Source organism: Carcharodon carcharias, chromosome 4 (genome assembly GCF_017639515.1).
Source record: "Carcharodon carcharias isolate sCarCar2 chromosome 4, sCarCar2.pri, whole genome shotgun sequence".
NCBI classification, from domain to species: Eukaryota; Metazoa; Chordata; class Chondrichthyes; order Lamniformes; family Lamnidae; genus Carcharodon; species Carcharodon carcharias.
The window spans coordinates 107,918,542-107,934,951 of NC_054470.1; the positions used below are offsets into that span (position 1 = coordinate 107,918,542).

General features: G+C 44.0%; 1 protein-coding gene across 1 annotated transcript in view; it reads left to right on the forward strand.

The window, feature by feature from the left end:
* The first annotated feature begins 628 nt into the window (after positions 1–628).
* grin3a (glutamate receptor, ionotropic, N-methyl-D-aspartate 3A) overlaps positions 629–16,410 on the forward strand; it is a 137,902-nt gene continuing 122,120 nt past the window's right edge. The window contains exon 1 of the mRNA XM_041185315.1: positions 629–1,243. Coding sequence (XP_041041249.1) covers positions 629–1,243 — 615 coding nt within the window. The remainder of the gene's footprint in view (positions 1,244–16,410) is intronic.

The window sequence follows — 16,410 nt, forward strand, 5'->3', positions numbered from 1 at the left end:
ACCCTGGAGATTGACCTTTCATTCCTGGAGATTCCAGGACAACCCTGGAGATTGACCTTTCATTCCTGGAGACTCCAGGCTAATCCTGGATACGGTTGACAACCCGTATCTAACCAACCAACCAACCTCCCGGAGTGGGGGGAAGAGAAACAGCCTCACTCTCCAAAACACATTCTCACTGGCACAGGGTTAAAATGGGGCCCAAAGTTGTCCCTAGCGCAAGCGAGCGAAGGGAGGGAAATTTGCGGGCGCAGGCGCAGTGGCCGCCAGCCCAGGGCCCCTCCCCCTTCCCTCGCGCGCTCGGACAATGGATGGAACGTGGAATGTGGCGCTGGGCAGCGCGAGACGCCGCAAACTGCGCTCCTCAAAGCCGCAACAAGTTTCGCCTCCTGCAGCCTCTCATGCAAAACAGCCAGCACCAAAGCAGTTCTTTCTCTTTTGCACTTTCTTTTTAACATTCTGAAGCAGCCTTTTCTTTGCGTTTCATCCGGGCTGAAGTTTTATTTCGCTGCTCTGCATTTTTTTTTGGGGGGGGGGGAAGGTGGTGTAGGGTAGGGTAGAGGAGGGTGTTCTTTCTGCTTGTTATTGTTACCGGTGTCCCAAGCCAGGGTTTTTTTGTTGCGTGGTGATGAGAGTGTTGCAAGGTGGCCGCTGCTTGCTCCCGGGGGTTTTCTTACGCCCGCTCTGCGCCCTGCTGCTGCTGCTGCTGGTGAGCAGCGTGCCCGCCTCCCGGAGCCACCCTCAGCCCTGCCACATCCTCAAGCGCATCGGGCACACGGTGCGCCTGGGAGCGGTGCTGCTGCTGCCGCCCGGAGCTCCGCCGCGGGCGCTGTCCAACAGCAGCGGCGGCGGCAGTTCCGCGCCGAGGGCGCGCCCAGCGCCAGCCCCGGCGCCAGCCGCCCCGTCCCCGTCGGGGGCAGCCCGCGATGCGCTGCTGCGCGCCGTACGGCGCCTCAACGCCCGGGCGGCTCGCCTGCTGCCCTACAACCTGTCCGTCGAGCTGGTCGTGGGCATGGAGACGGGGCTGGGGGAGCTGCCCGCCTTTGGCGTGCCGCCCGCCTCCCGCCGCGACCCGCAGTCCTTTCTGGAGAGCGTCTGCCGCACGGTGGTGGTGCAAGGGGTCAGCGCCCTGCTGGCCTTCCCCCAGAGCACCGGGGAGCTGCTGCAACTCGAGTTCCTCTCGTCCACCATCCAGATCCCGGTGGTCAGCATCGTGGGCAAGCAATACCCCCGGCAGTCGAAGGTAAGGAACCCAAAACTTTCAACCCTGGAAAGCAGATAACTTTCAACCAAAAGAGAAAGTGTTAGTGGACGTAATATTTCAATGGGAGAAAATGTTATAGGAATTTGCAAAGGAGAGCGAGTCTTAATTGGATTGCCCTTTCAAAAGGGGCTAGCACGGGCAAGGTGGACCGAATGGTTGTACGATGCTGGTGCGGGGTGAGTTGGACAAAATAGTTGGATGGGAGCAAATGATGCAGGAATTTGCAAGGGAGACCGAGTCTTAATTGGATTGCCCTTTCAAAAGGGGCTAGCACAGGCCAAATGGACCCAACGGCCCTGTGATTCTAGGGGCGCGGAGGGGAGAAGAGAATTGGACAAAATACTTGTATGGAGGCAAATGTTGCAGGAAAGAGGCAAGGGAGAGTTGTGTCTCAATTGGATAGCCTTTTCCAAGAGGGCTAAGCGCGGGGAGGATGGCTTTATGATTCTATGATATATGGAAACGAAATGTGATGTCAAGTTAATCGGGTAAATGTGATATGGATGTGATGTAGAAATTGTGACCCTCTCTCAGACACTAACAAATACTCGAAATTTGCGGGACTTGAAGGGGACAGAGCGGGGGGTGGGATGGGGGGGGGGTGTTGCTGGGGAGAGTGGGAGTATGTTGGATAGCCCTTTCAAATAGGCCAACATGGGCAGGCAGACCGAATGGCATGCTCCTGTGCTATATGATTTCTATGGTCTATGGAGAAGGAATGTGATAATGTCGAGATGATCGGGTAAATGTATAATGGATGTGATGGAGAAATTGTGACTAACAAATAATCTAGGGTATAAAGGGGATAGAGCGGGGGTTGGGAAGGGGAGAGTCGGTCTACATTCGATAGATAGTTCCTTCAAAGAGCTAGCACAGGCAGGATAGGCGAATGGTTTTCTGGGCTGAATCGTGTCGGAAGTATTGTTTTCGGAGGAGAAAGATCCCACACTGAAGTTTCTTTATTTTTTGAACACAACGAAGAAATAACAATTCGTTACGTTTACTTGCGTTTAATTGTGATTTTTGGCGATCAGCTCGCCGCTAAAGAGTTGAATTTTGCATGACCCATGGCGATGGAAGAGGTGCAGGAATCCGCTTTGGCAAACCGATGTAAAGTGCCGTGTGGTGGGTAAATAGCTTGAATTCAGTCGACTAAAACCGAGAGGGAACTCCAGTGCAGACCGTCTAATTGAACCGCAGCTCCCACAAGGAGGTCTATGGTGCGATGTTTATTAAGACTTGGAGGCTAGATAGTTAACGATGAACCCTTAATAACGCGTGAGCAAAAATATGTTCGAGCCACCTGCGGAGAAAAAGGATTAAATAGAGATTTTTTTTTCAAAATGACATTTGCGCAGTTCGTAGGGGGTGGAGAAAAGCTCCCAGGAACTTCAAGCTCGCCACACACTCGTGTATTCGCCAAGACGATGAGATTTGAAATGAATATTTGAAAGGCTGTAGTTTTTTTTATTATTTTGTAGGGGGTGCATTCATTCATTCTATAATTACGAATGCAGTGGGAATCATAGTGTCTCTGCGATAATTCAAGGAGTGATTCTTATCACCCGGAATGAAGGTGGGCGGGAAAGCACCCGGCAGCTTTTGCGGTTGGAGACGGGATTTCAAAGTGGCCAAACCCCGGCAATTTTCCCTCTCGCTTTGGATTCGAAAGGTTGCGGTGGTAACTGTCGTAACTTTTGAAGACATCTAACCTGTTCAGTGGGGATCCTGCTTGGGGACAGACTTGAGATTACCTCAAAGACCAGAGTTGAGCATGAGATTTGTGTGAATACTAACTAAAATAGGGTGGGAAAGGCAAGAAAAGGACCAGTTTCCACATTTCTAAAGGGGAAATAAAGTCACATTTATGTTACAATTAGTACTTGTTGAAACTCCATAGTTCAGAAAATAACTGAAAATTTCAGCTTAGATGTAGATTTGAAATGTCCGCTTTGCAACGAACAGGAGAAGTTTTCTTTGCCAGGATTGGAGGAAAAAGAAACATTTCTCACCCAACACAAAATGCTGGAACTTATGTGAGCATTGAGCAGTGACAGGGTCGGGCATTAGCTCCTGTTTGCTTGGTGGGGGGGGGGATGGGGGGTGCGCACAGTACACTACAAATCTCCCCTCCCCTCCCCTCCCACCCGTGTGGCGCCAAGCTGGGACGTTGCTCCTGAATCGATGGGGGATGAAGACGCAGTCCTCGGCATTACTTGGCATTGGCACCCAGTGGGTTTATGTAGTGATGGGCACATCCGTCGGGCCATCACTCCCTTTCAACCAACCCCCCCCCCCACTTCGCTTCCCTGAGGTAACCATGTGCGCTTATTAAATTCGCCCGTAGTAAATGAGAAACCTTTTTTTTTGTCCCTGTTAGTAATTGTAAAGGGGTGGGGGGTGTGAATGGAAGGTTGCTCTCCCCCCCGCCCCCCCAGGTCCATTACTTTTAACTCCTGATTTAAGTTCGACATTAGCTGGTGAAACAATACAGCAAATGGCTGTCGCCCTCACTAAAATGAAACAAGATGAGCATCATTAACACCTACAGCAGCATGGAGAGGAGCCTGGGTTAAAGAGAATATGGTTTAAAATACCCATTGATAGACACAGTTCTGCGAAGTGACTCTGACACACATTTCCTCACCTGGAAAGACAGCTGCTTTGCAGGATATGAGGGAACTGTTTTGATTCCAATGCCCCGGGATACGAAGGAGAGACAGTGGGGCGTGTTCTGGATATCTGGTATTGACCTCCCCATGACCGGGGGGGAGGGGCAACTGAGAGAGTTTTCCCCCGCTCCCCAGCACAGGGGCTTTTAAAAAATGTCCAGCAACTGAGATTTTTTTTGCAGTGTCAAGCTGTGCGCCCGGACTTTGCAGTACGTTGATTCCCTTGTTAGTCGTGCAGTTGCAGTCTGGAAGTGCCTGAAACTTTGCTTCATTATCTGTCAGTGATTTTTTTCCCCCAGTGACAGTGGGTATAATGGCCAAAGTTGGGAGGGGAGTGAGCTACAGACACAACACGATGCACTCTAAATAATACGTCTATAGTTGAGCTTGTTGGTAATATCTCCATTAGTAATGTTAGCCAACATAGCTTGTTGGTAACATGTCTAATATCTCCATTGTTTCTTTATGTCAGCATTTCGGGGCTTGTGTATGTTTTACTGAAATATCGTCGACTGAGGAAATACAGTCAGCACCGAACTGACAACATTTTATTGTGTTCTCAGGTGTTGAGCTCATGACTCCATCACTCTTAAAACAACAATCAGATATTTGCTTTTTTTTTTATTTCTATTTATTTTTTCCCATTTTATTAGCTTCCAGAATTTGTGTGTAGGTTGGTGGGGGGTGCGGTGTTCGCGATTTAATCACACGGAGCGAGCAAGCCAGCCGGGCGATTCTATTACCCCGTTTTCACCGGGCGCCTCATGGAAGATGGTCCCGTGGCGGTGATTGATCAGGGAGTTTGCTGTTCAAGACATATTACATGACCATCAATTAAAGTTACATTTTCCACTGGATGCCTAAACGTTCAGGGGAGTTTTCCGAATCGTATCCTTTTTACGACGTAAATTTGGGGCTGCCATTAGTTTAGGATGGATTCATTATCCACTCTTTGGCAAATTGACAGCAAAACCTTTGAGTGAACCAGTTTCTCTTCTTAATGCTCACACTATGTTCTCAGCAAATGTCATTTCGATTGCAGTTCATAAAGATTCAGAGCGCCATCTAATGGAAAGCACTTTTGATTGGGGGAAAAAAAGCGAAACTTGAAGGTCAATAAAAACAGAAAATACTGGGAACACTCAGCAGGTCCGGCAGCGTCTGTGCAGAGAGAAACTGAGTTAGCGTTTCAGGTCGATGACCCTGGCCCTGAAACCTTGACTCTGTTTCACAGATGCTCAGAGATGTTTCGAAGTATTCCCCGTATTTTCTCTCTTCATTTCCAAAATCCACAGCATCTAGCACCTATAAAATGATGAATAGCTGCTACTGCAGAAACTGATAGATGAAACATTTTAAAAAAGACTTGCAGATAAAGTCTCTGTAGTCTTGCCATAGGAACACTATTAGGTGTGTTGCAACGCTGTTTAAAAATGACTTTATTCATTGTAATTTTGCAATCACTTTTAATGGTTACCCAGGAGGGATTTACAAGGCTATAATCCCAATCAAAAGATTTGGATATATATGATACTAAACGTCTAGCAGTGAATTACAATGTACAGCAGTACAGATAACATCATAAATTACCAGAGCTTTAATGTTGCAGTTTAAGAAGTTAAGCAGCATTTTTAAGATTGGATTACTGCCTTAAACTTACTGCCAGAAATTTGAAACATTGTTTTATTATACGGTCTGCATTTTGGATTATTTTCCAGTGGCTTGAACTAATGCTGTCTGATAATAAGTAAAAGCAGAGACAAGAGTTACTGATAAACAATCTGTGCTGATGCTTATTCTCCTACAGTGAATTTCAAAGCTCAAGTCCTGAGTTTTCCTGCTGTTATGTGAAGCTATACAGAAATGGCATGATTTGAATGGAAGATTGATTAATGTGAAACTGAAAGCACATCTCAACAAGTGACTGGTACAACAGTAATAGACTGTATACATCATAACTTGTATTTATATAATTTAACATAGCAGGATAGCTCAAGACATCAAAACAGCAGCATTACCCAACATAATTTGATGCCATTGCACACAGATATATGAGCAGACGTGACCAAAAGAGAGAGATTTTCAGGACTGTCGAAAAAGAGGTGGGAAGGTTTAGTTTAGGGAGGGAATTCCCAAGCTTAAGGTCCAGGCTGCAGAAGGCTTGGCTGCCAGTAGTGGCGCGATTAAAATTGCGAAGGTGCAAGAGGCCAGAGTGAGAGGACTGCAAGGGTCAAAGGGCTGGAGAAGGTTGCAGAGATGGAGTTGGGCAAGGTCATGGATGGATTAAAAATAAGGATGAGAATTTTAAAACAACATCTAGCACCATTAACGTAATAAAATGTTCCGAGGTGCTTCACAGGAACATTGTAAAACAAAATGACATTAAGCTGCATAGGGAGATAAAAAGTCTGATGACCAAACCTTGAACAAAGAGGTGGGTTTTAAGGAATCTCTTAAAGGAAGAAAGTGAGATATGGAGAGAATTCCAGAGCTTGGGGCCAAGGCAACTGAAAGCAGTGTTGGAGTAATTAAAATTGGGGATGCTCAAGAGGCCAGAGTTAAATGAACACAGGTAGGGGGTTGTGGGGTTGGAGGAGATTACAGAAATGGGGAGGGGTGAGGCTATTGAGGAATTTGAATATAAGGATGAAAATTTTAAAATCAAGACGTTGCTTGACCTGGAGCTAATGTAGGTCTCTGTGTACAGCGGTGATAGCTGATCAGGACTTGGTGTGAATTAAGACCTTGCACAATTTTGGATGACCTCAAGTTTACAGAGGGTAGAATGTGGGAGACCAGCCAGAGTGCATTGGAATACTCAGTGTTCAAGCCTCGGTGTAACAAAAGACATGAATGCAGGTTTCAGCAGCAGATGAGCTGAGGCGAACAAAGTTACAGAGGTAGAAATAGGCAGTCTTCATTGGCCTTGTTTTACACACAACATTGGGTGATCCGTAATATTACCGTAGTTTTGGACTTAAGGTAATTCGGGATTTACATTTTATAGGAGAAAATGTTTATTACATTTGTTCCAGTGTATTAACAATAAGTAAGTCCCACTTGGGCAAGGATGCAAAATGGACATTATCTCGTCTGCTGTTAGATATACATTCCACCCAATACAATTTCATTGATGTTAATGGGATTGAATATCAGATGGGACAGATAACAACAGACAGCAGATGCAATGTCACTCATTTTGGTTCCCTGTCCAAATCAAATCTCCTCCCTGCCTGTCTCAATTTATGCACCCTTCCATCCTGAAAGTGCAGACACAGGCCCAGGAAATTTTAGTGGACTCCAGTGACCAACTGGGATTGTGCCCATTCTTCATGTGTGAACCTTGCACATCTTTCCAGGTTAATCGATTGCCGAGACATAGAGCAGGGCCGTTCCTGCATGCAGCTGGTGATTTTTCAGAAGAAGTTGTTGAATAACAATCAGGAGCTGGAACCCCTGCCTAATTTTTACCCTTGCTCCATTGCCCAGACATGGGGAAATCATAGCAGCAGTGGCATCACCTTGCCACAGCCAGCTGACTCATGAGCAGGCCCAAGTATTGCACAAGGGAACTCCCTTTAGCTTTGTATATACTGCAGAAAGATGTCTTGGATGGACTCCCAAGGCTGCAACCCAGTTGCAAATTTCAGACATCTTAACTTACAGCACTCAGAGTTAGCCTTAGTTCTGTGTGAGCACCCTTGCCTCAGAGTCAGAAGGTCAGAGGTTCAGGAGAGTTGAGCAATTAATTTAGCCTGGTAGTTCAGTGCAATAACAAAGTTGCAGGTGCTTTCCATTGGCTGAGGCACAAAATGAAAGCTCTGCTGTCTCAAGGTTGTAAAAGATCACATGACACTGAAGAATAGCCAGAGAGTTCCGCTGGTATTATGGCCAACATCCCCACTCAAATGCTCCACCAGAATAGATTGATTGGTCATTTATCACACTGCCATTTTGGAGATCTGCCTATGTGCAAATTGGCCGTGCAGTTGTCTACAAAATAACTCCCCTTCATTGACCCTGAAGCACTTTGGAATATCCTGAGGATGTGCAAAGTACTTAAATAAATGCAAATTCTTTAAACACTTCAAATATTGTAAACAATTTATTGAAACACCTGAACTGCAATGTTTTCTTAAAGTAACATGCAGAAATTTAGCTCATTTTTTCTCTAACTTGTAAAATTGCTCTGACTTATTAATCATTACAGTTGCTATCTGGTAGGAAGAAAATTGCTCACGTCAGTAGAAGGATTATAGTGTATTTATGTTACTGACAATGTTTTAGAGATTTGTCACATTGCATGAGTGGTTAAAAAGATGTTGCTAAACAAACTGCCAGTCAAACCACCATTACAGGTATGAGCAGTCTGGCAGCACCTTCCATTCCAAGATATTACACACAACTCCCTCCCTTGTGATGTGTTTACAGTTCACATTGGCTCAAACAACTGTAGTGTGCAAGCCATATAGACTACCAACTGGGTCAAGCTCTTATGTGCTGAATTCTAATATTCTAATCTACATCCCCTAATGAAGTATGTTATAGATCTGACCTCTGTCAAGCTAAATTTAACTGAGTAGCAATATTTTAATATAACTGACCTCAAAGCCGCCTTTGACTGAATAGTCAAAGACCACAAAACGTGGCAGTAGTGATAAACGGAAATGCATAGTGTCAAGAAGTAACCTATGGAGTTCAATGAGGACCTCTTCTGGGAATCCTGGCTATGTGCAATATTGTGAAGTACTTGTTGTAAGGTAAGTTGGAAACTAGGTACTTCTGAAGAACAGTTTTGCATCTCCCCTAAGGGACGGTGGACATGCTGAACAATTTCAGATGATTTATTGATTGGGGGTCAATTGGTGCTTTTCAGAAGGTGCTGCATTGATATTTGTTGCGATGTGGGGTTGAAGATTACAAAAATCTTTCACAACACTACTCAGTTTTTTTTAAAACTTTGGTTAAAGATATTAAATTCCTTAAAATGGGGAATAAGCCTGTGCACAGCAGGGAAGTGCATTACTGAACAGTCACACACAGGCTCTGAATACATCAGACTGGATGGACTAAAAGGCCATGTCGTGCTATGGATTTCCTTACATTTATTGTTAGGCTTCAGTTCTCTTGGTTTTTACTAAGCTAATTATCAGAGCAATGTAGGAACAGCAGTAGGCTGTTCAGCCACATGAGCTTTTTCCACCATTTGATTGAATCATGGCCTGTCTGTACCTCCGCTTCCTTCATAAAATCTTAGAATAGTAGAACACAGATGGAGGCTTTTTGGGCCATTGAGTCTGTGCAAGCTCTTTCAAAGAGCAGTCTAGATTGTACCATTAACTAACTAGTCTCATCACCTGGAGGCAGTTAACCACTTCTGCTATCTTGGTAGACACGTGTGCCAGCCAGTGACCTTAGACTTGGAGATCCTGCATATAACTCATTGTGCAAGCTCTTCCTTTGGGAAGCTGCTCTGATGAGTCTTCAGTACCCAGCACCTGTGGATGGACATGAAGGTCGCCGTCTACAAGATAGTTGTCCTCCTGGCACTCCTTTACAGCAGGAAAACCATGGTGATGTATCGTCAACACCTGAGAAAGCTCGAGACATATATCATCAGTGCTGCCTATGGAATTTCTTGCGTGTCACCTGAAGGGATCCTCATATGAACACCGCATCCTCGAAGCGGGCACCTTGAGCATAGAGGTGACCATTCTCCCATGGTAACTGCACAGGGCAGGCTGCTGCATCAGAATGCAAATACTCACCTTTCGAAGTGCACTTTCTACTCCCAGCTCGCAACTGGTCAAAGATCACAGAGTGGCCAGTGGAAACGTTTTAAAGATACCCTGAGAGCCTACTTGAAGAAGGTTGGCTTTGACCTCAATAGTTGGGAATAGAGTGCACTGGACCACCCATGATAGCGAGCCCTGTTTCACCAAGGTATAGCTGGTTTTAGAGTGGATAATGAAGGCCAAAGACATGGGAGCAAGAAGAAAGCTCAAGGCAGCTCCTCATCTACCACAGACTGGCAGTCAATCATTTGCCAATGTGGGGTGGGGAGTAGGCGTGTCAGAGAAAAAGGCAGAGTTGTGGCTCTCAGCCGGCCCCCTTTTTCCGATGCTGGGTTCCTCATTCAGGCACTGCTGAATGCCTTTGAACAAGGGACCCTCCCCGACACAGCCACAAGACATTCATTACCCACTGAAGGGGGTCACTTGGCATCTGGGTGTGAAGGCAGCCTGCAAGCCTTTCCTGCCTTGGACTTAATTGGGGTGGGGAGGGATTTGGTGGAGATCATGGGGTCTACACCCTGCAAACTCCTGCCTGACCAAAAAGCACCCCCTCCCCCAACCCAAACCCCGGAGCTCAACGGGGGGGAGGTATTACATTTTCCGCTTCACCCAATTTATTAACTTATTTTGCAGGACTAATCTAGCAGCATCTCCTCTTTTATTGGGTAGGAAACATTTTATTCAAGTTCTCCTGATCACGCTTCATAAATTTCTCCCCCTCTCTGTCCTTAACACAATCACTGCCCAGTTCAGTATTGGGGTAGTCAGTCTCCAATTAGTACTCCCAGCTATTTCTCTGTAGATCTGCTTCTCTGCCTCCTTCCCATTATTTGGTGACATATAAAATACACCAGTTAGCGCCATAATTTCTCTATTGTTTCTTAACTGTAACCAAATAGATTCTGCCTTTAATCCCATGAGGACATTCTTTCTAGCACTGTAATATTTCCCTTCATCAAAACTTAGTCTTTTTTTCCTTCCATCTTTCCTGAAAGCCTTGTACCCAGGAATATTAAGCATCCAAAACGACCTATTTTTGAGACAGGTTTCCATCGTCACTACTGTACGACATCACATTCCCACTTGGCTATTTGCACCTGCAGTTCACTAACCTTACTGACGACATTTTGTGTATTTATAAACATGCACTCCAAATCTTAGACCTCTTTGCATTTTCTCTGATCCCACTTAGTTATTTATTACTTCTAAACTCTAACTGTCTCTGCCCATCCTTTGTCCATCTTGTTTCTATCTTCTAATACTGTATCATATCAAACCCTTGCCAAATTAGATGAAAGCATCCCCCACAGTACTAGTTAATCTGCCCATGAGGACATTGGTCCCAGCTCTGTTCAGGTGTAACCCATCCATCTTGAACAGGTCCCTCCTGCCACAGAACTGGTCCCTATGTCCCAGGAATTTGAAGCTCTTTCTCCTGCACCATGCCTCTACATTAACCTGCCATATCCACCTATTTTTCCTCTACTTTTTGAGGCCCTCTTTTTTTTAAAAAAAACTTCCTCCCTAGCTCCTCAACTCTGATTGCAGAACCTCAACCTCCTTCCTGTTTCATTGGTTCCAACATAACGTAAGAAATAGGAGGAATAGGCTATTCAGCAACTCGAGCCTGCTCTGCCATTCAGTAAGAACATGGCTGATCTGATTATGGCCTTAACTCCCTTTTCTTGCCTGTTCCATAACACTTGACTCCCATGTAGATCAACATTCTGTAACTCAGCCTTGAATATATTCAATGACTCAGCCTCCACTACTTTCTGGAATAGATAATTCCAAAGATTAATGACCCTCAGAGAAGGCATTCCTCCTCATCGCTACCTTAAATGGGAGACCCCTTATTGTTAAACTGTGCCCCCTTGTACCAGATTCCCCCATGATGGGAAACACCCTCTTCGCATCTGTCCTATCAAGCCCCCTCAGAATCTTGTATGTTTCAAAAAGATCACCTCTCATTCTTCTAAACTCTGAGTATAGGCCCAGCCTGGTCAACCTTTATTCTTTTGGGATCCCTCCCACTTGCTATTCTTAGTGCAATTCAGGGAAAATTCTGGCCTTAGTTTTTGTGAATATTTTGTGAATACCTTCTGCCATCCGTACAACTTAGTGACTTCTCATTTGGTGTCACCTGCGAGCTTGGCTATAAACTCTTTCTTACATCATCCAAGTTGTTGATATATATTGTGAAAAACTGAGGCCTCAGTGCAGGTCACTGGGCAATACCACTTGTAAAATCTCACCCAATCAGAAAACGCTTCTTTCATCCCTACTCCCTGTCATCTCTACCTCCCACTTATTATCATTTGCAATGTTATCTCTGTTATGTGTGCTTTCATCTTTGACAATAACCTCTTGTACAGAACTTTTTCAAACATCTCCTGGAAGTCCAGTTAAACAACATCTGTAGTCCTCCCTATACCACTCCCTATACTCCTAAACACCATGTTAGTGACCTTCTCAAAAATTCAACTAGATTAATCAAATGATGTTTGAGTTGCTGGGATTTTATAAGATTTGAACAAAAGGCTGAGCTTTGGTAAACTTCAAGAATATTGCATTTTAATGTCTGTTATTGGAAAAAATTCATTTTCAGGGTTCCAATAAGGCTTATTGTGCAAGAAGCATTAAAGTAAGAAATAGTGGGTTGCTCATAATAATTTACAAATGCCAGAATTGTGATGGGAAAATGCATGAATACGTTCACTTAATTGAAGATCTAGTTTTCTTGAAAATAGGGCATAGTGCTATGTGAAGTTTGTGAAATAGTGTATCTCTTTAATTAGGTTATGCCTCACTATTTGACAGCCTGTGTCCAGCATTGATGTTAGATTTTTTTTTATAAGCTCACAGATTCTCCCTCATTAAAGCACAGCACTGGTTGAATAGGCACAACAGTCCCTCACTAAACGGGAAGTATACTCTCGGGGTCAGTAATATTTTTAGTTCAATTTCTCTCCTCATACTTTGGCTCAGAAATGTGCAATAAATAAAAATATTGCAAGAGTTTTGCCTTCCCAAGAGGAGATATTCTCTATTTCATCATTATAAAATCAGCCACATGGAAACCATTCATATCGGAAAATTCAATAAAAGGCCTGCTTGTTATCCAGCTGTTGTGCCAGTGGATGATGGCCATTGAACTGAATGAGGATTTTCATTCTTATAAAAGAGGAAGAACTTGTATCAATCTAGTAGCCCTCCTCTAAACCTTGCCAAGATTACATAAGAAAGACTCTTATTACTGTAACACCTTTCTCTGTCGCAGGACACCCCAAAGCACCTTTTACAGCTAATGAAATTTTCTTGAAGTTTAGTCACTGTTGTAATGTAGGAAACTTAGACTTTCACTTAGACTTAGCCCCTTCGGTCCTATGCGGAACAATAGGCCACCGGCCCCAGCCATCGCAGTCATTTTTGCTCCTTCCCAGGTGAAGTCCCACTCTTGGAGGCTCTCCTTAAATATACTTTGCTAGGTTGTTTTTGGCCAGCCCCATCATCATCTTGAGTCTGGTGATGTGCACTCTGGTGGGAGGCGAGTCCTGCCAGCCTCAGTCGTCTCTCCATCATGATGTCTTGCAGAGGTCTCTGACCAGTCTTCTGCAGCACTTCTTCATTGGTGATGCTTTCTCTTCATGTGATACCCAGGATCTTGTGTTGGCAGCTCTGGGGAAAGATGTCCAACTTGTGTGACATCTTTGCTGTTCTTTTCCTTGCATTGCTGGCATAGATTGTGGTTGGACATGCAGAGTTGCAGCTTCATGACTGTGTTAATGGTGTTGAATGCTCATGTAGGAAATACAGCATTCAATTTGCACACAGCAAACTCGCACAAATAGTAACGTGACGATTACCAGAACACCTGTTTTAGTAACAAAAACAGAATTACCTAGAAAAACTCAGCAGGTCTGGCAGCATCGGCGGAGAAGAAAAGAGTTGACGTTTCGAGTCCTCATGACCCTTCAACAGAACTAGGTGAATCCAAGGAAGGGGTGAAATATAAGCTGGTTTAAGGTGGGGGGGGGTGTTGTGGGGGGAGAGAAGTGGAGGGGGTGGTGTGGTTGTAGGGACAAGCAAGCAGTGATAGAAGCACATCATCAAAAGATGTCACAGACAAAAGAACAAAAGAACATAGGTGTTGAAGTTGGTGATATTATCTAAACGAATGTGCTAATTAAGAATGGATGGTAGGGCACTCAAGTTATAGCTCTAGTAGGGGTAGGGGGGGGCATAAAAGATTTAAAAATATTTAAAAATAATGGAAATAGGTGGGAAAAAGAAAAATCTATATAATTTCCTCCAGTTTGCGTTGGGCTTCACTGGAACAATGCAGCAAGCCAAGGACAGACATGTGGGCAAGAGAGCAGGGTGGAGTGTTGAAATGGCAAGCGACAGGGAGGTTTGGGTCATTCTTGCGGACAGACTGCAGGTGTTCTGCAAAGCCGTCGCCCAGTTTACGTTTGGTCTTTCCAATGTAGAGGAGATCGCATTGGGAGCAACGAATGCAGTAGACTAAGTTGGGGGAAATGCAAGTGAAATGCTGCTTCACTTGAAAGGAGTGTTTGGGCCCTTGGACGGTGAGGAGAGAGGAAGTGAAGGGGCAGGTGTTACATCTTTTGCGTGGGCATGGGGTGGTGACACCTGTTTTAGTAATGCTGGTATTATGACGTACCAGGGGGACCAAATCCACAAGTAAAACTTAACCACGCTATCACAATGGTTTTGCAATTTGTATTTCTTACGAGAAGATGCGTGCACTGAATTTAAAATTAGCCCATTAAGACCTTAAGAGATTTTAAAAGTTAAATTAAAATATTTATTAAGCACATGCATAAGACTGCAATTAATTAATACTATAACAACTCCTAAAATTCCTAATTTAAGGCAATATTCCAAAATAGATTTTAGATTTAAAAATTACAAGTTAACACAGTACCCACTTGACAGTGGAATCTTAAATGGCTTTCTCCAACTTCAGTTGCTGGACACAGCAGACTTATGCACAGATGGTTGGAGGCTTCCCGAAGGCTGTTTCTCACACTCCTGTTAGATGTTATGTGGACTGAAACATAGCCTTTCATTCTCCTTTATATATGTTTCTCTGTCTAATATGTAAATTCTATTGTTTTATATGTCTTTGGAACTGTACCTTTCCCATAGTATAAAACCTTTCACATTGCCAATATTGTCAGTAAGCTTTGGGGGGAGAAAACATACTCCTTAGCCTTGCTTATCTGGCTAGTTGTAAACAGACTAACATCCCTTGGAACTCCAAACAATCCCTTCACTTATCTAAAATTGCAAATTCCCATCATACCTTACATGCTCTAGAGGCTGGGTCACTAAGTATTTTGAAGGTTGAGATAGACAGATTTTTAATCAGTCAGAGGATCAAGGGTTATGAAGAAGAGGCAGGAAAGTTGGGTTAAAGATTATCAGATCAGCCATGATCTCATTGAATGGCAGAGTAGACTCGATGGGCCGAATGGCCAACTTCTGCTCCTACATCTTATGCTAAGACACCTTCCATGTGTACTCGTTAGCATTTCAAGTACATTTCTATACCTAGCTTCTTTTGATAATTTCAAGCTTGTGGTCTACTTGACTCCAAATGTAATTAAATCACACACACAGAGCCATCTAAACTCTCATCCATAAACCTACTTTACGACAAACCAGAAAAATATTATAAAAATTATTATACTCTTGTAACACTGGTAGGGGATAAATATTGACCAAGATACCAGGGGGAACTCCCCTGGTCCTCTTCAGAATAATGCTGTGGGTTTTTTTGCATCTAACTGTGGGCAGACAGCTAATGTCGCAACAACGCAATGATTTAATAGCACAGCACTCTGCCATGACTGCACTGGATTGTCAGCCTAGAATTTGCACTCAAGCCACAACTTTCTGACTCTGAGGTGAGAGTGCTACCAACTGAGCCACAGTATCAGGCACAAGTGAAATCTTGTTTAAAATACACTTAAAAGATGCTACATCAAAAGGTGCTTATACAAAGGCAAGCTATTGTTTGTAGTTATCCTGCAGAACAGGCTACTTTAGACTGTCTTGGCCATTCTGCTTTGCGGCTTAGTGCTTTAAGGACATGAAACCCTCTGTGACTGTTGAACTGACTCAATGTGACTGTTGAACATATGTGACACCCACGGACAATGGCACTGTCCCTTTCTTGACAGTCTCGGATGCGGCCGTCAATCACACCCACAACTTGAGTCTGACTTGATAATCTGGATGAAGCTTTGCCGAAGCAAAAGGCAGTTAACTGCATCTTATAATTCCTTTATGTCAAAAGCTATTATGAATATTGAATGGTTCATAACACGTTGACAATAAAAACATTTGGAATTAAATGTAATGACCCTGATCAAGTTCAGACTATTCTCTCTGTTGGTCAATAAAACTTTCATTTTGCAAAGTGCTTGCTGCCAACCTGTCAGGCCTGAGCTGATGGCTTTTAATTGGAAAACATATTATGTTGTTGACCCCTTAGATGCTGTTTCTGGCAGTGTAGAAAATAAACACAAGTCTATGTTTCACAGCCTGTACTTGAATAGGAACAGTACGGCTAATGTAGTGAGTAATGTACATTCCACGTTGTTGTACCATTTACTGTTCATTTATCTGTTGTGCTTAAATAAAATTGCTT